This window comes from Pelodiscus sinensis, chromosome 9 (genome assembly GCF_049634645.1).
Source record: "Pelodiscus sinensis isolate JC-2024 chromosome 9, ASM4963464v1, whole genome shotgun sequence".
Taxonomy (NCBI): Eukaryota; Metazoa; Chordata; order Testudines; family Trionychidae; genus Pelodiscus; species Pelodiscus sinensis.
Genome location: NC_134719.1, coordinates 2,512,858 through 2,536,008, shown reverse-complemented (window position 1 = coordinate 2,536,008; position 23,151 = coordinate 2,512,858). Strand labels below are relative to the sequence as shown.

General features: G+C 44.3%; 1 protein-coding gene across 5 annotated transcripts in view; it reads left to right on the top strand.

Annotated features, from left to right (window-relative positions):
- The window catches only part of PIK3R3 (phosphoinositide-3-kinase regulatory subunit 3), a 295,643-nt gene that overhangs the window by 260,187 nt on the left and 12,305 nt on the right, over nt 1–23,151 (top strand). For all 5 annotated transcript variants that reach the window (XR_012905836.1, XM_075935898.1, XM_075935897.1 and 2 more), the window contains 8 exons: nt 1,559–1,670; nt 6,841–6,939; nt 8,316–8,496; nt 9,408–9,533; nt 11,943–12,085; nt 17,974–18,150; nt 19,362–19,436; nt 19,819–19,989. Coding sequence is in view for 4 of the 5 variants with exons in the window: in XM_075935898.1 (XP_075792013.1) it covers nt 1,559–1,670; nt 6,841–6,939; nt 8,316–8,496; nt 9,408–9,533; nt 11,943–12,085; nt 17,974–18,150; nt 19,362–19,436; nt 19,819–19,989 (1,084 nt within the window). In the remaining variant the exon portion in view is untranslated. The remainder of the gene's footprint in view (nt 1–1,558; nt 1,671–6,840; nt 6,940–8,315; nt 8,497–9,407; nt 9,534–11,942; nt 12,086–17,973; nt 18,151–19,361; nt 19,437–19,818; nt 19,990–23,151) is intronic.

Sequence of the window (23,151 nt, the reverse complement as noted above, 5' to 3'; positions counted from 1 at the left end):
CTCTGGACCCTCTCCAGTTTCTCCACATCTTTACTGAAATGTGCTGCCCAGAACTGGACACGATACTCCAGTTGAGGCCTAATCAGCACAGAGTAGAGCAAAAGAATTACTTGTCGTGTCTTGCTCACAACACTCCTATTAATGCATTATAGAATCATGTTTGATTTTTTGCAACCGTGTCGCACTGTTGACTCCTATTTAGCTTGTGGTCCACTATGACCACCAGATCCCTTTCTGCAGTATTCCTTCCTAGACAGTCACTTCCTGTTTTTTGTATGTGTTGAAAAGATTGTTCCTTCCTAAGTGGAGTACTTTGCATTTGTTCTGATTGAGCATCTTCCTATTTACCTCATACCTTTTCTCCAATTTGTCCAGATCATTTTGAATTATGACACTTATCCTCTAAAGGAGTTGCAACCTTTCCCACCTTAGTATCATCTGCAAGCTTAATAAGCATATTTTCTGTGCCATGATCTAAATCGTTGATGAAGATATTGAACTGAACCGGTCCCAAAAATGATCCCTGTGGAACCACACTTGATGTGCCCTTCCAGCATAGCTCTGGACCACTGAAGCACACTTTTTGTGAAGGCTATGTAATCAAGGCCCGGGGATGTGTTGTGTCTATGTTGCAAAAGTAAACCCACATTTATGAGACTCCAATCCTGGGTCAACTGATTTGGGCTTGCTCTGTGGGGCTCAAAATACCAGTGTAGATGTTCCTGCTTGGGCTCTGAAACCCCCGCCCCCTCCGATTAGGTTGCAGAGTTCAAGTGGGAATGGCTACTCTGATACTTTTAGCTCTGTGGCTGAAGCTCAAATCTATTGACCTGGGTTCTGAGACGTGATGCGCTGTGATGGGTATGGTTTTCCTTTTTTTTCAGTGTAGACCTATCCTTGGAAAGTTTGCTCTCTTGTGACATGACCTCTGCCCCTTACACATCTCAGAGGGGTAGTAATGTTAGTCTGCAACTTAAAAGACGAGTGGTCATGTAGCACCTTAGAGACTAACAGATATGTTTATATATAATAGTATCATTAGCTTTCATGGGCACTGCCCACTTCAGATGAGTGGAATGCCCCTTACAGTTCAAAGGTGGAAAGGGAAACTTGACAACATAGGGCTAGAATGTGATTAGCTCTGCACCAATTTACTCCTTTACTCCTCTTCTTGCTCCTCATTTTCTAAATTGTATGCCTATTCATGGGGCAATGGTTGCAATCCTAATCCTTTTATGAGAACTGCCACTTCCAGTGTATTTAGAGGCTGGACAGTTCTTTTGGAGCCAAGCTTACCTCTTTTTGATGTATGTTTTACTACTATAAAGGGCTTTAATAAATTGTGAATTACATATTTTTTTGGAGAAAAAAACACATCCATGCTCAGGCTGCCTGTTCTCTCCCTTTAGCCACTGACAGGATTCTATACTATTTGCCTTGCCTTAAGTATGCTTCAATTTTGTCTCCTGTTAACTAAAATATCTTGACTGTTATCTAATACTTCAAGAAGTTAAGCCAAAAAGATAAATGGAAAAAAATCTTGTTTTTTGTTTTTCAGCTCTTCCTCCAAAGCCCCCGAAACCAATGACTCCGGTCAACCCAAATGGAATAAAGGACAATTCCAGTTTCTCTCTGCAGGATGCAGAATGGTATTGGGGGGATATTTCAAGGTAAAGAACAATCATTATTGGAATAAAATGAGCCTTTTAAAGAGATGCTCCTTTTTTGAGCCTGTATATGAGTAGTGGGTAACTCTGGGGTTCTATGTTCAGGCCACTCCTTGTCCCTCTTTGGTCTGTCCCCCTGTGCCTCATGTGCTAGGGGCCCCGCTTACCTACTCTTCCCTGCCTCCCAGCACTTCAGTACTGCCATGAATCAGATGATTCAGGCCCTGTCCCTGCTTATCCCCCTCCTTCCTAGAGTTTGAATGCCAGGCATCTACTGATATGCAGCATTCAAACTCTAGGGGAAGGGGGGAGGAGAAGGGAGAGGAGGCGGAGAAGAGACAGGGTGGGGCTTTGAGGGAAGAGGTAGAGTGGGGGCAGGGACTGGAGAGGATTGGAGGGTTGAGCAGCCCCTGGCAAAATGAGAAGTGACACACATTTAAAGCAAGGGCACATGTGAGATGCATGCTGATTGCACACAATATTGTAAGAGCCATGCACTCCTTCTGCTGCTTTGTTACTTTTGCCAGCAATTTAATTTGCCCCTAATAATGGATCACTTTCTGTTGAAAAGGCACGATAAAGAAGGATAATCAAGTGCAATGTATTTAATCTTATTCTTAGGGTCATGGTTAGTGCACATGACCACTGAGATGGAGGGCTGCTCGTGCGGTTCAGTCGCTAGCCTTGGTTGCCCGATACAGACGTTTCACTGCAAGAACTTCAGTTAGGCCCAGAATTAGTTGAACACTTAAATGTGTGCTTAGTACTATGTTGAATTGGTAACTGAAAGTGTTTAACATGTTCCTCTGTGGTTATTGTTCTAGAACAGTAGTTCATAATCTTGTTGCTACAATTGTTTTCTTGGATAAACGATTCTTTCTACAGAATGTTAAGATTTTTTTTTTTTAGAAGCTTTTCTAGCCTTTCAGGTTGCAAAGGAAAGCTGTTCTGAATATCCTGGCATCAGTCATTAGATTTATTAAACATAGCATTGGGGAATGTGCAATTCATGCAGCTTTCAATAAGAGTATATTTATGTCTCTACATAAAAAATAAAACCAGTAAACTAAACTAGGGGGCTACACTCGCCATCCCCCCCTCTCTGCTGGTTTTCATGGCCAGTGAAGCTTGAGAGCTATGCTCACTAACCCTCCTCTCTCTGGGGGTAGGTGTCTAGCCAAAGGGGCGGGAGCAGGAGTGGGATGAGGGTACAGGGTCTTGGTGGAGGGGTTTGAGTGAGGGGGCTGGGAGTGCGGGGTCTTGGCTTGGGGGTTATGAGTGAGGGGGCTGGAGCCGCATTGGGAGCCTGTGCTGGCACTCTAGCCTTGCTTCCTCCCAAGCTGAGACCCCCACATCCCTACCTCCCTCACTCACCACCCTGCTGAGACCCCTCATTCTCTAACACCAGCTCTGCTGTCCCCGTGTTCCCCCTGCATCAGGGAGCCTTGCCCCCCACCTCCCCATGATGTTGAAGCACCAGCATTGGCTTTCTGGTGAGGAGGGGAGGGAGAGCCCCAAGGCTCCCTGTGCGCTGCCACTTCCCTTCCCCCTCCCCCAGCTGGGGGAATAGCAGTGCAAGGACACACTTCAAGAGGGCTTTCCCCTGGCGCTTCAGCCTCTGAGAGGAGGGGAGGGCAAGGAGATAGAACTGCATTGTGTGAGGAGTCTCAGCCAGGGGTGTGTGAGTGAGGGGGCTGAGGGTGCGTGGTCTCGGCAGGGCAGTGATTGAGCAGGCTGGGGATGTGAGTTCTCAACTTGGGAGCTCTGAGTAACGGAACTGGGGGTGGCAGGAGGAGGGGCTGCAGCCGGTAGAGCTGCAGGGGAAGAGGCCAGTCAGCAGCAAAGATGTCATGGGGCAGGCTTGAGCACCCAGAGGCGATGGTAGCGAGGCACGATGGCAGGCCCAGGCGGCAATGGTAGTGTGGCGCAAGGAGGAGCTGTGGAGGAAGAGACTACTCAGCAGGAAAGGCAGCCAGGGGCAGACCAGGGCAGCCGGCAGTAACGGTAGCATGGCTTGGGGAGGAGCAGTAGCTGGTCAGCAAGAAAGGTGGGGCTGTGCATTCTGGGCTTGGTCTGGCCGGTGGTGATGGTAATGCGGCACAAGGAGCATTTGCAGGCGGTGGGGGAAGAGGCCGGTCAGTGCGGAAGGCAGCCAGAGTCGAGGGTGGGAACAGGAGCTGGAGTGGCAGCCTAAGATAACCCCCTCCTCCTCCTCTTCTGCCCCCCCATAGGGGAGCGGTGTGAGGGGGTGACGCTGGTGTCATGATGACATTCTGTTGTCCCACAGGAATTTTTAGCTAATGAGGTACTCGATGGGATTGCCGTCGACTACTCGATTAGTCAATAATGGGTGGAGGGGTGGATGTTCGCTATCCCAGCTGCAGCTTTGCCTTTCAAATGTAGTAAGAGCCATGGGCAAAGGTGCAGGAGTCGGGACCATCCTTGCTCATGCAGTTTCCCCTGCCGCCGCCTCTGCCACCCCACCCCACCTCCCCGGGGAGAGTGTGCTGGGAGGAACCAGCTTTTAAGCCGGCTCCCCCCCCAGCACCGGCTCCTGCTCCCTCCCTGCTGGCTCTGATACAGAAGCAGAAAGAGGGGAGGGGAGCGTCTTGTCAAGTAGTGACTCAACTACCCATTAAGCCCAGGTTTATCAGGTAGTTGCTTACATCCCTAATATAGAAAGAAATGCTAGAGCTGTAACTAAAACAAGAATTAGATGCTAGTTTGAATTGCTGTCTGCTCCATGCCTGAGTGGTGTCTAGCAAAAGATTTCATAAGCCCCCCACTAGCTTCTTAGAACTTCAACAGAAGAAAAAAGGACTTTACATCTGGGTTGTGCCACCCTTACACTTTAATATCCTACTCAAATAACCCCATTTAGATCCGTGTGAGGGCAGGCTGCATTTCAGGCCCTTAATGAACAGTGACAGAATCTGATCACAAAACCCAGAGGGATTGATTGTTCTCTTAAATCACTTTTACAATAGTATTACTATACTGATCTAATGGCATAGCTCTTGATTTATGAGTATAAGTGATCTCAGGATGGGATGAGTATACACAGTTTTGCAGGAATGGCTTTATATATACTAATCAAATATGCACTGACAGGATATATATTTGATTAGTTGTCAGCCACCTTGAGCAACAGATGGGCTTTTCATTGCGCTCTGAAAGCCAACAGACGTTATACTCTATTGGATTGAAGGGTGGAGAATAAGTTAGGGATGTTCCACAATGAACTGCAGTTCCAGCCCGCTGGGCATTACTAGAGAATGAAAGGTCAAATATCCTAGCTGATCTCAACTGTGCTCTCAATGAATTAAATAAAGTGTTTGCAACTTGCTTCTGAGGGCATGTCTACACTTACCATTTAAAGTGGAAAACGTCCCTTTTGTGCAAAAAACGTGGGAGCATTTTACATCCACCAGTGACTTTTTGCTGTGAAACTCAGAAATGTCACTGCAAAAAGAAAATCGCCTTCACAAGAGACGGACAGCTCTTACTGTTGATGTGCAAGTGCAGATACATTTTTGTGGTATACAGAGCTTTTAGCTTCCCTTGGATATCCCACAGTTACCTAGGTGACCACTGGCCAGCACCTCTGCTGCTCTGACTCGGGTAACAAATGCCTGCCCCTCCCCTTGTGAACTTTGAAACTCCCCATCCTATTTTATTGGCTAGTGTTCACTTGTCTTACCAGGTGACAATGCTTATTCCATGGAGCAAATGATCCCCTGTTTGCAGCAATGCTGAGCTACTGGAGCTGACCAGTGTTTGGGGATAAGCAACTCTGGAGGGACCCAGGATGACTTACAATAACCCCCTCCCCCTTCCCAGAAGAGCTGCACTGTGGGATAGCTGCCCTCAGTGGGTTGTTGCTCTCATCTGTGATGGAAGTGCTGCAAATGTAAATACTCCCTGATGTCTGTGATCCTGAATGAGTACACAAACCAGCACTTTTCTTTTACAGTTCCCTATTCACCTGTGAAACGGACAATGCAAAAACTTCGTAGGTGTAAACATATACTGAGATCCCTGTGTGAAGAGTGCTATAAAGGACAAAGTATTAATTTTTTAAGTAAAGCATGGTGTGGATTTGGGTGGAATGAATTTCATAAAAGTTCAGCTAACACTCTTGAGTCACATACTTTATTTGAAATGCTTATGGGTGCTACCCATTCCATAAAAATCTCTTCCATTTAGTTAAAAGAATAAAGCCTAACTTTCTTCTCACAACAGTTGAAAATTGAGAGTAATTCCACTGGGATTTAGTTGCATTACAGAGGCTTTCAAACTGCAGTAAAAGAAATATCAGAATCAAACCACTAGTGAACTTTGAGACTAGAGATGTGTTCTGGACTGGATACTTCTCTGACCCAACTTCTATGAATGATCATGCCAGTTTCTTAAAGAGCTAGAACTGCTTTCACAAAAGGCACCTGTTTACACTTTGAAAGGTTTTGAACTTGGTGATTTCTCTGAGACACAGCTGCTCCTGTTGCTTATACATAGCCTTCTTTCTAAATAGCAGTTAAGTGCAGCTGCTGGTTTTTGCTAAGAGTGAGCAAGTTCAGACTGGTCTAACATAGCCTTAAAGGCTGAACAAAAATATTATCCCTACAGATATTAGGGTAGTAAAATCTTGGTTAACCAGTTAAATGTTAGGTTTACCTAACGTTTAGCCAGTTTAATTGACTAAGCCTTGCTTGCTGGAGCAGGCCTCATCCCCGGGTCTCCTGTCCCCAGCTCCACTTCGGGGCTGGCTGCCTGCTCCCAGTCCCTGCTGGAGCAACCCCCACCTCCGGCATCCAGAGCATCCCCTGTCCATGGCAGGCCCCCTGTGGGGCAGAGCAGCCCCCTGCCTGCAGCAGGCCGGGAGCTGCTCCAGCAGCCTCTGGTTGCCGGTTAACCAGAACTGATAAACATTACCGTTGAGGGTAATACTTACCAGATAACCAATTAACCTTTCGCATCCCTAAGGATATCCTAAATCTGAAAATAGAAAATTTGAAAAACAAACTTTTAGATTACATAAGATTTTGAAGGCAAAACAGAAAAGAAATCTGATTCCTTATGCACCCCGACGGCTTCTCTTTGTGTTTTATTTTTAAGCAAATCAACTACCTAACTTTTCTCATTGATCCTTCTTCCAATGTTTTTGTTCTGCCAGGGAAGAGGTAAATGACAAATTACGAGACATGCCAGATGGAACATTTCTGGTGCGTGATGCATCAACCAAGAAGCAGGGAGATTACACTTTGACATTGCGGTAAGCATTGGGTATTTCACTTTTTATACCTTGCTTTTAGTAGACACACCAGTGTCAATAGGTACCACGTTAGTATATACATGAAATGCCCTCAGTAGAGATCTCCACTTTCTTGGAAACATTTTTCCAGAGATTGCTGATGTGTGGAATAAGTAAATAAAGGAGCAGCCCCTAGAAACACCATCCCACTTCTTGTACTGAGCCCAGTGCATCCTGAAACAGTCCTATTTGGATATCTCTGTGTTGCAGTCATAATCGGTAAAGGTCCTAGTTCTGTATCTCTCCATCTCTCTGTACTTTTGATTTAAGAAGGTTCTACTAAGCTGGGACACTGCATTTAATGTCACCAATTCTGATCACACAGCAAAGTGTAACTTGCTGCAGAGTCTTGTCTAATATATTCACAAAATAGTAGGATCAGCTTTATTCTGAGTTGCTACGTGGCAGATAGTTATATTGTCTTGGAGTTCAAAATCATCATCAGTTTAAAAATGTATGCTTGTGACCAAATTCTGTTGTCACTTGCACCACCGCTCTGAAATTACTGAGTATAAGTTTTCTGTCAAGGCAGGACTTGCCTTAAAATCTAGTTAAAGGTGATCTGAATATGTAAACACACAGGCATGTATCTGCAGGAGCCATACATTAAGAAAGTGCTCTGTCCTTTTTCTGCTATTCAAACTTTTTTTATTGGTAGAGGGGAAAAATAAGCAAACACTTCCAGTAAATACAAAACTAGATACTTTGAAGTCCTGGATTAATTAACCTGTTATAAATCCTTCTAAGGACTCACTTAAGTTTGAGTATCCAGTGTTAAACAATCTAAAATTTTGGATGCTGTTTGATAATAGGTTTGCAAGTGCTTTTTAATTTGTATAATACTTTGATCTTTCTTCCCTACGTGTCCCTCATTGCTCCCTCTTTCTCTAAGAGGAATCTAGGCATCTCCTGATCTTATGTATTCTTTGTTGTTGGGTGTTTAGGGTATTTTTGTTTAGTCCCGAGTTCCATATTCCTGGTTGTTCACCATGTTTTTTTGTGTGTGGCTGCCTTAAGGAACCCTTAGCAATCCCCTTAGAGAATTTCTAATTAAACTAGGTCTTAAATACAGTAAACTATTCCCAGAGATAATATAGGAAGAGACTTACTTTCTGCTTTTCTGCTGCTCAATAAAACTTGAGACTTTTTGTGTGTATTTACTTAAAGGTACATGTTAGAGTATCTGACTAGCTATAAAGATTCTTGTTAGGAATTGTAGTGTTGTCTTTAAGAAGAACTCAGCATGGGTACTCATACTGTACATGTGGCAGCTTGTGTGTGTACACTTGCTATCCATGTGCACAACAAAACCTCTAAGTTATTGTATTGCCTTACAGGAAAGGTGGCAACAACAAACTGATAAAGATTTATCATCGGGATGGAAAATATGGTTTTTCTGACCCATTGACATTTAATTCTGTTGTGGAGCTGATTAACCACTACCGCCATGAATCTCTTGCTCAGTACAATCCTAAGCTTGATGTGAAGCTGATGTATCCAGTATCCAGATATCAACAGGTGAGGTTTCCAGAGTCCAGTAACTGTTCTATATATTTTTTTTCCCCATGTCATAAAATGTTGGCTTTTCTCTCTAGAGCCTGGATTTTTTCATATGAATCCTGTGAAAACTCAGATCCCCTTTTTGCTTGAAATCTCAGCCTTGCATGTTTAAGGACAAAGTAGTGGTTCCAAGAGTCTATGTGGTCTAGAACAATAACCACAAAGTTAGGAGACGGACCTGACCTCTACTTCAAGCGCTCATGTTGGCCAGTCCTTTATAATTCTCCTGCTACTTAAATATTAAGTTCTGCTTCACAACCTCCTTATGATACAGATAATTGTCATCACGTGTATTTTACAAGTGGAGAAGCTGAGGTTGAGAGAGTTATTGAATTACATGCAGGGCTCTGTGGTCTAGGATGCAAAGCAACTGTTTATATACAAAATGTTAAAATCAGTCACTTGCAGAATTGTGACTGCTCATTCCTCTGTGCTTAGTTTTCTAGATCCTAGGACTTTAGGCTGATCCTTCCTCCTTCTCTTTGCTATGTAGCAATCTTTAACACTGAGCAAAATTGCTCCAGTTTTCCATAAGTTCTGTGACCTCTTGTTTTGCAAACAAACAAAATTTGATCTATCCTACATTATTCCTTCTTTCTCTAAGGGGGTCTAGGCGTCTATTGACCTTATGTTGTCTTCTTTTATTATTCTTTTGGATTTAGCTCTGAGTTTCATATTCCCACTTGCTCTCTTTCAGGACTCTGAAGCTTATGTTTTGCTTTGTCAAACTATCTCTCTTTTTCCCCCTACACTTCTAGAAGCCTAATATAAAAATTGGTCCATTGATTACAGAAATAGGCACTTGAAGTTGACAGAGGACCAGTGCTTGGAGAAACTACTTTACCATCTTTCTTTTCTGATGTACACAGGATCAGTTGGTGAAAGAAGATAACATAGATGCAGTAGGTAAAAAGCTTCAGGAATACCACTCTCAGTATCAGGACAAGAGTAAAGAGTATGACAGACTATATGAGGAATACACCAGAACATTACAGGTCAGTTTTTAAAATAACCTTTTGTTGATCATTACAGCAGCTCATTAAAAACTGAATTTTTATTCCTAAGACAGCGAAACAAATTATTTAAAAAAAATTGACACAAAGGAAAACAAAACCAGAAGCAAAGTTAGTGAAAACGCCAGAACAAGCGCCCACGGGGCTTCTCCGCGCAGGTAGGGGGGGCGGCCCCCTGGGCAGGTGCGCGTGCAAGGCTTTCCTGCACGGGGGGGGCGGGGGTTGGTCCCGAAGCAGGCGCGTGCGCGGGTCTTCCCTGCGTGGGTGGGGGGGGGAAGTTGGCCCTCTGGGCAGGCACACACGCGAGGCTTTCCTGCACGGGGGGGGTTGGCTCTGGGGCAGGTGAGCGCGCGCAGGGCTTCCCTGAGTGGAGGGGGGAGTTGGCTCGGGGCAGGCGCGCGCGCGGGGCTTCCCTGCGCGGGTGGGGGGGTCGGCCCCCTGGGCAGGCATGCACTGGTTTCCGGGGGGTGGGGGAGAATGCTGGGAGGAGGGAGATGCAGGGGACTCTTTGCCTCCCCTGGCATCCCACTCCCCTGTCCTCAACTACAGAATGCTGTCCCCATTCGCGTCCCCACTCCCCGAACTCTGTCCCCATTCGCGTCCCCACTCCTCGAACTCTGTCCCCACTGGCACTCTGTCCCCTGCTGCAGAATCCTGTCCTCTGCCCTCCCAGCACCCTGTTCCCTCTCCCCTGCCCCCAGCCACAGTACTCCGTCCCCACAAAATGTATAATTATAAATGCTTCATTTTAGATTTAAATAGCATGACTAAAAAACAGACCATTTATTTCATAACTATAAACACGTGATTTTAATTGTATGTATCGCATAATTTAAAAATAAACTGTATCAGAGTGTGTAAGTAAGGGCTGGGGATAGCAAGTGATGGACAGGAGGAGAATAGAGAGGGCGGGGCTTCAAAGAAGGGGAGGGGCTTCAAGGAAGGAGCGGGGCGGTAGATCTTCGCCTGTTCTGAGATTTGAAAAGTGATCTTGGGTGTAAAAAGGTTGGAGACCACTGTTATAGACTAACAAAACATGTAGATGGTATCATGAGCTTTCGTGGGCACAGCCCGCTTCTTCAGATGACCGTAGTTACGAGTTTAGGATGTGCATGTCCAAAATAAATAGGAGCGGGGAAGGAGAGGAGGGAGGGAAGAAAAAGGAAGGGGGATGGATGTCGGAGAGCAGAGGGAATCAGTAAATATCTGAAGATTGGGTAGTTAAAATGAAGCAAATAAGAATCAAAGTTAATAGATCTTGTGAGCTGTTTGCACCTTCAATGGCTTTTAAGTTGGTAGTGTCTCAACCAACTTTCATCACGATTGAGTCCATTAGGCATGTGAATTTAATTTGTGGATGAACTGTAATTCCGATGCTTCCTCGTGGATCTGGCTTGCAGAACTGGTTTGTGACAAGACAGCTACCTGGAGATCTTTTAAAGAGTGATGTGGAAGATTGAAGTGTGCCCCAATAGGTTTCTGTACGTTTCCTTTATGTATATCTGATTGTGTCCACTGATTCTTTCCCGTAGAAACGGTCCAGTTTGTCCAATATATATAGCAGTGGGGCACTGCTGGCATTTGATGGCGCAGATCAAATTACTGGATATGCAGTCAAATGACCTTTTGATTTGGTGTCTTATGTTCAGGGCTCGACAATTTAGGTAATCTACTTGCCACGGCTGAGTAGATTATAGCCTGGCACAGCGCCGCAGCGCAATCAGCGCATGCGCAGCTTGCTGAACCGTGAGGCAGGCAAGTGGGGCTCGCCGCGGCTTGGCGAGCCCTGCTTATGTTGTTGGATACAGTGATGCATTCACCAGTCTAGATATGTGGACAGAGTTGGCATCGTTTTTGGTTGCAGGGCTGGGTTCCTGGAGGCTTATGATGTGGTTGTGTGGCATGGTTACCAGAAAGAATTTGTTTCAGGTTATGGGGTTGTCTGTAAGCAAAAATAGGCTTTTCTCCCAAGACCTCTGAGAGTGAGGGATCATTTTCCAAGATGGGTTGTAGATTGGGTATAATGTGTTGGAGGGGTCTGAGTTGTGGACTATAGGTAATAACAAGAGCTCTAACAACTAGGACCTAATATTGTAATGTAAAGATCTGTGCTGGGATTTTCTGTCAAAGAACCCTAATTACATGGACTTTATAACTTGGTAAACCTTGTGGAGGGAGAGATGATCTGCTTTCTTTGAGACTTTGGCTAAAATGGGTCGTGTATTTTCGTGTTCAGTAAAACTCAGATTTTTTCATAATTTCATTTTAAATGAAGGCTGAAGGTTTCTTTCTGACAATCTATTTAGGAAGCATAATTGAATCTTGTGCCTGTAACTTATTTCAGGATGCAAATGACTAAGTATGCTTTTTGGTTTTGGTTTCTTTGTATAGGAAATTCAGATGAAGAGAACTGCAATTGAAGCATTTAATGAAACCATCAAAATATTTGAGGAACAGTGCCACACGCAAGAGAGATACAGCAAAGAATACATTGAACGATTCCGCAGAGAAGGGAATGAGAAGGAAATTGAACGGTAGGATCTCAAAGCATACTCCTTGTGTGTTCTTCCTACATAGGCACACTCATGAAACAAAACAGAATTCTGTTGTTAAGCCTTCTTTTGTGAAATTGAAGTAGTGTGGTATTTTTATAATAGATTCATATTCCTTTGTTGAAGTATCCCAAACAGTGTAGAGGCACTATAGAGGACAATTCTGCATTTGCTGGGCATTACACTTGGATGATCTCTGGTCTTTTCACTCTAAGTCTAGATTTATAGTGAAGAGCTTTCTTCAGAAAAATGTGAGGTGTAAGCAATGCTGTCTGGAACAGGGGGAATCAATGTACAGCTAAAATGTGAGCTAAAGAAAAGTTAGCTCATTTTTACTTGCACATTAGAGTGAATCTTGGAAACAATTAGTGCAAAAGCACTTGTCACATACTCTTGGGTGTCCACTTAGAAACTCCCATTGATATTGCTAAGAGATTCGTGTGCATCAGAGATCCAAGTCAGTGTCTTCAAAGGATCTTTAGTACTTCGTTCTTAATTTCAAAATGTTTATTATTTTAACTCTTTGTTAGGCAACAATTTTAATCTAAGTCAATGGGGTTTTCTTTTTTTTATAAGTATTGCTGACCTATAGGGAAGCTAGTAGGCACTCTTCAAAGCGTGATTTCTGCCCTGAAAAATGGTCTTTTCTGACTTAGTAGGGATTTTCCCTTATGTGTTTTCATAGTCGTAGGAATCTGACAAAAGCAAATTCTTCTTCTTCTTCTTCGAGGGTCCCCATGGGTGCTCCACTTAGGTGTGTCAGCGCCGTTGTGCACATGGCCCAAAGACCTTTGATAGCCGTCCCTGGCCACCGGCGCATGCTGCGCTGTTGCGCAATCACTCTGACAGTTTAGCACATGCTGGTGGCCTCCGTTCCTTCTCAACCTCCGCCGGGATCAGTTGCAAGGAGATAGTCTTCCTTCAAAACCTTTAACACGATTAGAAAGTGAAGACAAAGAAGAACCTTTCTTTTATTGAGATACCGATAACAACAGAAGATAAAGAGCAAGTGGAGCAGGGCGCAGGTGCTACCGCTGCATCCCGCTCACCTGTAGCAAACAGGCGATCCCTGTCATGCCCGCACCATATGGCTTTAAAAGACGCACAGGGCGTGAGATCTTCATTTCAGCGACAGATGGACATGAACAGAGTTTGTGCTGCCTTGGGCAAGACCACCATGGGAGAGGCTGCCCACATTGCCAGAAACTCGCCCCGAGATCAAAACGGGCAAGAGACTTAGAGGAGAGCCTGGAATTCAGCTCAAGTGCAGGATCCACACAGGGCAAGGATATCCAACATACTAGAGTATATTCTCCACCTGCGGGACACAGGACTATCAATTAGTTCCCTCAGTGTACACTTGATAGCTATATCAGCGATACACCGACCCATACTGGAATATTCCATGTTTTTCCCACCCGTGTGAAGAAATTCCTGAAAGGGACACGGAATCTCTATCCACCACATTGAGACCCAGCACCATCATGGGATTTGTCTCTAGTGCTGGACTCACTCATGAGACAGCCTTTCAAGCCTCTGACCACTTGCTTGCTACTCCACCTTTCAATGAAGATCACTTTTCTCATTGCAATAACATCAGGTAGGAGAGTGGGAGAGAGAGCGGCACTCATGGCGGATCTGTCGTACACGGTGTTCCACAAGGCCATGGTCATCCTTAGAATCCACCTGAAATTCCTGCCCAAGAGACTTGCCTCATTCCATTGTAACAAACCAATATACTTACCTGTGTTCTTCCCAAAACCACACGAGAACAGCAGGCAGGCAGTGCTGCACACTCTGAATGTACCTTGAACACAAGAGACTTCAGATGCACTCCCAGATCATTTGTGTTGTGCACAGACAAGTCCAGAGGACAACCTGTTTCCAAATGGATTTCTACACACTTACACCCAGAAATAACCGCCAACAGTTATACGGGCGCATTCCACGAGAGCAGCATCTAGCACAACTGCTTTCCTCAGGGGTCTTCCCATAGACATCAATTGCAGAGCTACTGCATGGGCTTCGGCCAATACCTTTGCACAGCATTAGGCTATTCAGTCCTTTCAGGACTCCGACACTAACGTTGGACGTACCATACTGTCCAACAGCCAATCCTGCATCATGGAGTGCTCACCGCCAAGCATGAATACTGCTGCATAGTCACTTAAGTGGAGCACCCCTGGGGACCCTCGAAGAGGAAGGGAAGGTTACTCACCTTGTGCAGTAACTGGAGTTCTTCAAGATGTGTCCCCGTGGGTGCTCCACGCACACCCTCCTTCCTTCCGCTCCAGGCTAACACAATCCAGCGTAGAGAAGGAACGGAGGGAACGGCTGCCGGCGCATGCCTAACTGTCCCTCAGAGTGATTGCAAAATAGCGCAGCACGCACCAGCGGCCAGGGACTGTTACTAAAGATCTCCGGGCTGTGTGCAGAGCAGCGCTGACACTCCTAAGTGGAGCACCCCAGGGGACGCATCTTGAAGAACTCCAGTTACTGCACAAGGTGAGTAACCTTCCCTTTAGCTTGAAACCAGTGGTTCTCAACTTTTTGGCTCATGGCCCACCTGGTTCAATGCAAACCTTTCCACAAACCACTAGCTGCTAAAGGAAACTTACCATTAATTATATAATTACGCTTGAGCCATTTTGCCAGTGTTGCAGTTAGGGAGAATGTTTTCATTTAACCAGTAAGAAAGGAAATACTTATCTAAATTATTAAACAGATTAAGCGCTTAACTTCATTTTAAATAAAGTAAAATACTAATTTATGTCCAACACACACAAGCTTTCAACATGGCTTTTAATTATGGCAGGAGTGGGGAACCTTTTTTGGGTCGGGGGCCACAGACCCACAGAAAAATCATTTGGGGGCCACACCAGTGAGAAGCCCCCCAAAAAGCCCTCCAAACCCCCCCAACCTTCACTAATGTGGCCCCCAATGAAGACATCTCATTCCATTGGTGCTGCAGCCCCATGGGAGGGAGGGAGCATCAGGAGAGACTGATGTTCAGGGCTTCCCATTAGGCCAGATTACTCTTCTGGGGTTCCGGGGTTAGTGCATTTTGTAGATCTCTTCTCCCCCTCCCCCTCCACCTTCAGGCTCTGGGGTGGGACCAAAAATGAGAAGTTCAGTGTGTGAGATAGGAAGGGGGGTGCAGGAAGGGATGAGAGTGCAAGGCCTGGGTGGGAGGTAGAGTGCAGGAGCAGGCTTGGATGTAGGCTGTCTGGCCAGTTGGAATGGGCAGGAGCAGGCTGGAGGTGCAGGGTCTCGGTGGAGGTGAGGGGTTGTGTGAGGGGCTGGAGATTCAGGGTCTGGGCATGAAGGAGGCTGAGGGGCACTTGGCACTCCAACCCTATGGGGTGGGGGGCAGGACTGAGCTTGAGCCATAGACCACCTGAAAGGCGTCCAGTCCACGGACCCCAGTTTGAGAATCAATGCTTTCAACTATAGCAGTGTGCAAGGGAGCTGAATTCTGTTCCTCTACAAGCATCAATAACATTTAGTGTGTTACCTGAGGGTATGTCTACACTACCCCGCTAGTCCGAACTAGCGGGGGTAATGTAGTCATCCGCAACTGCAAATGAAGCCCAGGATTTGAATTTCCCGGGCTTCATTTGCATGAAGCCGGCCGGCGCCATTTTTAAATGCCGGCTAGTTCGAACCCCGTGCTGCGCGGCTACACTCGGCACGGAGTAGCTAGTTCGGATTAGGCTTCTAATCCGAACTAGCTGTACTCTTCGTGGAATGAGGACATACCCTGAGTGAGTCAGTTTTCATTGAAATGTGTTGCATAGAGCTTAATTGGGAGCACAGTTGAGGGTCTGATTTGTGCTGTGGTATCTCCAACACTGATGTGTGAGGAAAAACATAGCCTAGTTTGACTGTCCGATCCCAAGTTCGATTTCATGGGATGCAGTTGAGAGAACATCTTTTCACTTGTAAACTGAGCCCGTTTTAAAAAGGACACTTGGTAAATCTGGTGCCCCACCCTCCAAGTTTTAATGTCCCTTTTCAGACTACAGCCACAGTGATTCCACACTATCTGTCCATGGAGATTAGTCTCCTAATGCACTTGATTGAGAAGCTGAATGTGATCTTCATGCAAATCAATGTGAACTGCATCAAAATTCACTTTTGTTAGAATCTGATCTTAATGTATGTTAAAACCCACTATCAGTCAGATTTTTGTAATATAGATTAAATTTCTATCTGACCAAAGTCGTGTCTCCCCCCCCCCCCCCCCACACACACACACACACAAGTTAATGGTTGAAGCTTTAACCGCTGTTGCCTGCTAATAGCAAGGTGCTGTCATTGTCAAGCTTTGCCAATACCTAAGCACAACACAGTAATGTGATCTTTTCATCTGAACTCTTGATACTTGATGTTCATATATAATGTATCCTAACTTAGTTGCCTAAAATTACTATGATTTGAGCACGTACCTGCTATAAAACAAAATCTCCCCTATTCTGTCTCAAGAATTGTTATAGTATGTCAGAAATTTAATACTCCACTTAAATCACAAACTTAAAATTTCTACATTTAGACTAATAAAGGAATAGATTATTAACAGCAAAACATCTTTGCCTATTTTGTATAGGATTACACAGTAATAAATTGTCTCCAAACATTTGTGCAGAGTCGATATTAAGCTTTCTCTTCTTAGTATAAGCAGTTGCATTTATGTGCAAGAAGTCCAATCTATAAAACCAGGGAGAAGAGGTTGGCTGGGGGAAGGGCCTGCGACTGTGGGGCCCTATTTCCGTTGCTGTATCCACTCACGTATCTGGGCAGAGTTCCAATGGGCAGCGTCCGCTGACTCTCTCAAGACCTTCGGGGAGCAGTGGGCGCTGTCCAGGGCTCTCTGCCCGGTATCCCCATCCAGTTCCCTCATTTCAGCCCTTTGATCCTCACGCCCATCCCTATTTTCTCATTATTTGTCCCCATTAATTAGTTGGTTCGTCTGGGTTCTGTGGACCCTCCCTGTAGGCTGGGGAGAGGTCCTTTAGATGTGTGCGGGCTAACACCTGCCCACCTCCTAAACACCAAATAGTTAAGGGGGGGAAAAAAAGTCCAATCTCATTCCAGCATCCTAAATGTTCTTGCTAAAATTTTTTTTAAAATAAATACAGCTGTACGTTGCCCTGTAGTACAAGGGCAAGTATGATGGCTAACTTGATGTGGTATCTTCTGAATTGCAGTAATATCCTTCATGTGATTCTGCCCTGAAAGGGGGTTTTGTAAAAGTGACATTGTGGGACACCCATTCTTCATCTTGACTTCAGAACAGGTGTCAGTGTTTACAAGTAATGTAAATGACAAGAGGGTGATGGTTAACTTCTAGGCCTGCAAACCAATTTGAAATTGAATCAAGTAGTCTACTTGTTGTTCATCAGTACTAAGTATCTGCAGGCCAAACAAATCCTGCTGATAGTGACTCCTGTGCTAGGGTTGTTAACAGTTTAGAACTTGAGTAAATAAATCTGACCATGGAGAAGGAATCGGATCTCGTTCACCCCCATAGTTGTGTTCATTCAGTCAGAAGAAAAAAAATTGTCTTACATTTTAAGGTGCAGATCCAAGGAATAAGAAGGAAACATCCTTACATTTTTTTATTTTTATTTTTATTTTTTTTAGGGTAGAACTGCACACTAAACAAACTAAAAGAGCTTTGCAAAAGTAGCCACTACTCAGCTGATAGTAAGATAAGAGGAATGTGATATAAAGCAGTATGGCTCTTTGTCTTCCAGTGCTTTGTCATTACTGAAGGGGTTACTACTTTTACATTCTTAAGGCTAGATCCATCTGGGTTGATTTTTGTTGTGTATTTCTCTCCCTCTTAAACATTACAAATTTATTTACAGAATTATGATGAATTATGAGAAGTTAAAGTCACGCCTGTGTGAGATCCATGATAGTAAAATGCGTCTGGAGCAGGATTTGAAGAAACAAGCTCTGGACAATAGGGAAATTGATAAGAAAATGAATAGCATCAAACCCGATCTTATCCAGCTACGCAAGATCAGAGATCAGTATCTTGTGTAAGTAGGCAAGGCCTGTGCACTTCAAAACAATGTGATTAACTTGTTAAAGACAATTGCCATCATACTGTAACTTCATTATATTAACAGGAGTCCCATTCTTTGTTCTTGATAGTCAAGAGTTGTGTGCGTGCTCTAATAGGAGATTAAGCCGCTAGTATGAAATGACTGAGTAACTGGTTAGTCTTTCCCGCTACTTTTGTAATCCTAACTTCTGAATAATTACTGTCACTGTCAGACGTCTAAGCATATCTGGTAGACCCGAACACATTCTACAGTATAGGTAACATTCATGTGAATTAGAAAAACATGAATGATAAGGGTAGGTACCATCTGACTGCCATGTGCTTCCCTCATTAATATTTGCAGAAGATGCAGAACTAGGTTGAGAAGAACAGAGGGGAAAATGGTGGTGATTCCTTAGAATGGTGTACTCCCTCTTACTTACACACATCCCTCAGAGGCCTCTACTACTCATAGCCATAGATTTTTCAACTGCCCAGGTTGGGAGGGCCATAACACTCCAAAGCATGCTACCTCTGAGTCTTGCTGGTATCAGAGAATTAATACCTGCTTCATGAGAGAAGGGATGTTCCACTGACAGTACATTTTCTGGGAGAGGCAGCTAGCTGCAGCCATCATCAGAAGACCCAGCAAACTTGCAGTAGTACTTTCCTTCCCCATTTAACCTGCAGAGTCTGGAGACCATTTCTCCTCTGCTGCTCCCTCCCTAAAGAAGAGCTCAGTCTAAGATGAGTATATAAAGGTACACTGGGCAGTGTTTCCTAGGGCCTCTGTGTGAGTAAGCTCAGTCTGAATCTTAGTGGCCAAACCATTGCTTGTGAGCTACATGTGGCTCTTTTACAGTCAAAGTGTAACTCACAGAGCGCCCTACATCCTCACTCCGTTCTTTACCTACCAGACTTGGGCAGGGGGAGCTCAGGGTTTCTATCTTGTGGGCTAAGTGCTAGAGCTAGAGGTCTCTGGGCTTCAACAGGAATGAGTCTGAAACCCCACGCCCTGATTGGTACACCTGGCCTTCACACTTCTGAAGATTAGTGAGTACAGTTTCAAGGGTCAGTAAGTTCCCCCCTTCCTCCCCCGCTCTAGATTCTCTTTCTTTGAGATCTAGGTCTAAGCGTCTCTTCCATTTGGTTAGTATCAAACAACTAGGGAATATATTCATGCTCTCTAATTTTTCATCCTGACAGATGGCTCAATCACAAAGGAGTGAGGCAGAAGCGAATAAATGACTGGCTGGGAATCAAAAATGAGAATATTGATGAGTAAGTGCCCTTGTACATTTAATCTCACAGATAAGTGGCTGAGCTCCTCAGTGGAAGATCAGAGCTCAGTAATACAAAATGCCAGTTTCTGTAGAGGGGATTGGAGTTCTTTCCTACAGAGAAGTTTTCTGTCCTGTGAGCAAGCAGCTCTGCGTTCAGCTGATGTGACACTGGCTACCTTTTTGAATAAGGGTTCTTGGTTGATGTCTAAGTGAATATTAGAAGGCTGGTCTTCCAGTTTGAACTGCCTCTTGCCAGACGTATCTTTTGTTTGCATTTTATTTTCCTTTGGTATGCTTTGTGCAAAATAAATCCTCCTTGTTAGGATTCCTTTAGCGACTGGGTGATTGAGCTAACAAAGTTGCATCTCCTTCTTTTCTAGTACGTACTTTGTGAATGAAGAGGATGAAAACCTGCCACATTATGATGAAAAAACTTGGTTTGTTGGGGATCTCAACCGTATCCAAGCAGAGGATTTACTATGTGGGAAACCTGATGGAGCGTTTTTAATTCGAGAGAGTAGCAAGAAAGGATGTTACGCCTGTTCTGTGGTGTAAGTCTGTGCTCTTTATGGTTTAACTTACTCAGAAACCTCTAGATCAGAGCTACTCAACTTTGGAATCCCCCAGGGGCCACAATGATACTCCCAGCACATGCCAAGGGCTGCAGCTTAAGTGTGGTTGCCTATACATGTAAATATATATGCAAATAGCTTCTTTCACTCTGACGGGCATGAATACAAAGGTTAAGGCAAGACAAAGGCCCCATGTAAGTCAGTTCTGCTGGTATTAATAAAATGCAATATTTACCCAATTTCTGCCCATATGAAATAATAGAGTTCATGATCTTAAGGAAAAGTAGAAGGGAGACCAGCACAATTGAAGTAATGGATTTCAGGAAAGCAGATTTTGATAAGCTCAGAGAACTTGTAGGTAAGGTCCCATGGGAAGCAAGACTGAAGGGAAAAACAACTGAGGAGAGTTGGAAGTATTTCAAAGGGACATTGTTAAGGGCCCAAAAGCAAACAATTCCGCTGTGTAGGAAAGATAGAAAATATGGCAAAAGACCAGCTTGGCTTAACAAGGAGATCTTGCATGATCTCAAAATAAAAAAGGAGTCATATAAAAAATGGAAACTAGGACAAATAACAAAGGATGAATATAGGCAAGCAACACGGGAATGCAGGGGCAAGATTAGAAAGGCAAAGGCACAAAATGAGATCAAACTAGCTACAGGCATAAAGGGAAACAAGAAGACCTTTTATAAATACATTAAAAGCAAGAGGAAGACCAAGGACAGGGTAGCCACACTGCTCAGTGAGGAGGCAGAAGCAGTAACAGGAAACTTGGAAATGGCAGAGATGCTCAATGACTTCTTCGTTTTGGTCTTCACCAAGAAGTCTGGAGGTGTGCCTAACGTAGTGAATACAAGCAGAGAGAGGGTAAGTTTAGAAGATAGGATACACAAAGAACAAGTTAAAAATCACTTAGGAAAGTTAGATGTCAGCAAGTCACCAGGTCCTGATGAAATGCATCCCAGGATACTCAAGGAGCTGATAGAGGAGGTATCTGAGCCTTTAGCTATGATCTTTGAAAAATCATGGAAGACAGGGGAGATACCAGAAGACTGGAAAAGGGCAAATACTGTGCCCATCTATAAAAAGGGGAATAAGAACAACCCAGGAAACTACAGACCGGTCAGTTTAACGTCTGTCCCAGGGAAGATAATGGAGCAGGTAATTAAGGAAATCATATGCAAACACTTGGAAGGTAATAAAGTGATAGGGAATAGCCAGCATGGGTTTGTGAAGAACAAGTCATGCCAAACTAATCTGATAGCTTTCTTTGATAGGATAACGAGCCTTGTGGATAAGGGAGAAGCGGTGGATGTCATATACCTAGACTTTAGTAAGGCATTTGGTACGGTCTCGCATGATATTCTTATTGATAAACTAGGCAAATATAACTTAGATAGGGCCACGATAAGGTGGGTGCATAATTGGCTGGATAACCGTAGTCAGCGAGTTGTTGTTAACGGTGCTAAATCCTGCTGGAAAGGGATAAAAAGTGGAGTTCCGCAAGGGTCTGTTTTGGGACCCATACTGTTCAATATCTTCATCAATGATGTAGATATTGGGATAGAGAGTACGCTTATTAAGTTTGCAGATACCACCAAACTGGGTGGGGTTGCGACTTCTTTGGAGGATAGGGACATAATTCAAAATGACCTTAGCAAGTAGTTAGAGAAATGGTCAGAGGTAAACAGGATGAAGTTTAATAAAGAGAAATGCAAAGTGCTCCACTTAGGAAGGAACAATCAGTTCCATACATACAAGATGGGAAGCGACTGTCTAGGAAGGAGCATGGCGGAAAGGGATCTAGGGGTCATAGTGGACCACAAGTTGAATATGAGTCAACAGTGTGATGCTGTTGCAAAAAAAGCAAATATGATTCTAGGTTGTATCAACAGGTGTGTTGTAAGCAAAACTCGTGAAGTCATTCTGCCACTCTACTCTGCACTAGTTAGGCCTCAGCTGGAGTACTGTGTCCAGTTCTGGGCACCACATTTCAAGAAAGATGTGGAGAAATTGGAAAGGGTACAGAGAAGAGCGACAAGAATGATTAAAGGATTAGAGAACATGACCTATGAAGCCAGGCTTCATGAACTGGGCTTGTTTAGTTTGGAAAAAAGAAGATTAAGGGGGGACATGATAGCGGTTTCAAATAGCTAAAAGGGTGTCACAAGGAGGAAGGAGAAAATTTGTTCCTCTTGGTTTCTGAGGACAGGACAAGGAGTAATGGGCTTAAAGTGCAGCAAGGGAGGTTTAGATTGGACATTAGGTAAAAATTCCTAACTGTCAGGGTGGTAAAATATTGGAATAAATTGCCAAGGGAGGTGGTGGAATCTCCCTCTCTGGAGATATTTAAGAACAGGTTAGATAGACATCTGTCAGGGATGGTGTAGACAGAGCTTGGTCCTGCCTTGAGGGCGGGGGGCTGGACTCGACCTCTCAAGGTCCCTTCCAGTTCTATGATTCTATGACAGCACTTTTGATGAGCAAAGACAGTCCAGGAATTTAACTACTAAAACGTATATCAACAGAAGACCGTTATATTGACTCGCCGTTGTGGAGCGTCTTCCCAGTGGAGGCCATGTTCAAAGGATCCCACCCATGGGCAGCATGTTGAGCTCACGTAAACCCAAACCGCACTGCTGGCCGCAAACAAATGGACCACGGGCTGCATGTTCAGTAGCCCTGCTCTAGACTGACAATCTGAGGTCTCTTTGCATTTGAATTATTTTAGAGAATGCAGACCACCTTAAACTCATACGTTTAAATAAGTGCAACATGCAACAGATGCATCTAGGTTACAATGGTACAACTTTGTTGCAGAAAGCTGTTGGTTTGGAGATACAGGTACTGTGGTGCGTCCATTCTTCAGTCCTGTAATCATTAGGCTATAGTTTTGCAGCCTTTCAGTAAGCAACGCCATAATAGTCTATGGCCAGATTTTCACATCGCTTTCTGAAGATGGACATTAGCAAAGTTTGGGGACCAAAATGTTCCAAATGAGACGTTGATATTCTGATTAGCAGACATGCCAGTTCCAGATTCACATGACTCTTATGTTTAAGATAATGTGAGTACGTCAAAGAAGGCATTTTATAAGAATGGGTGTTCTTGGCCGTGTGCATTTTATTCCGGGCCTTACTC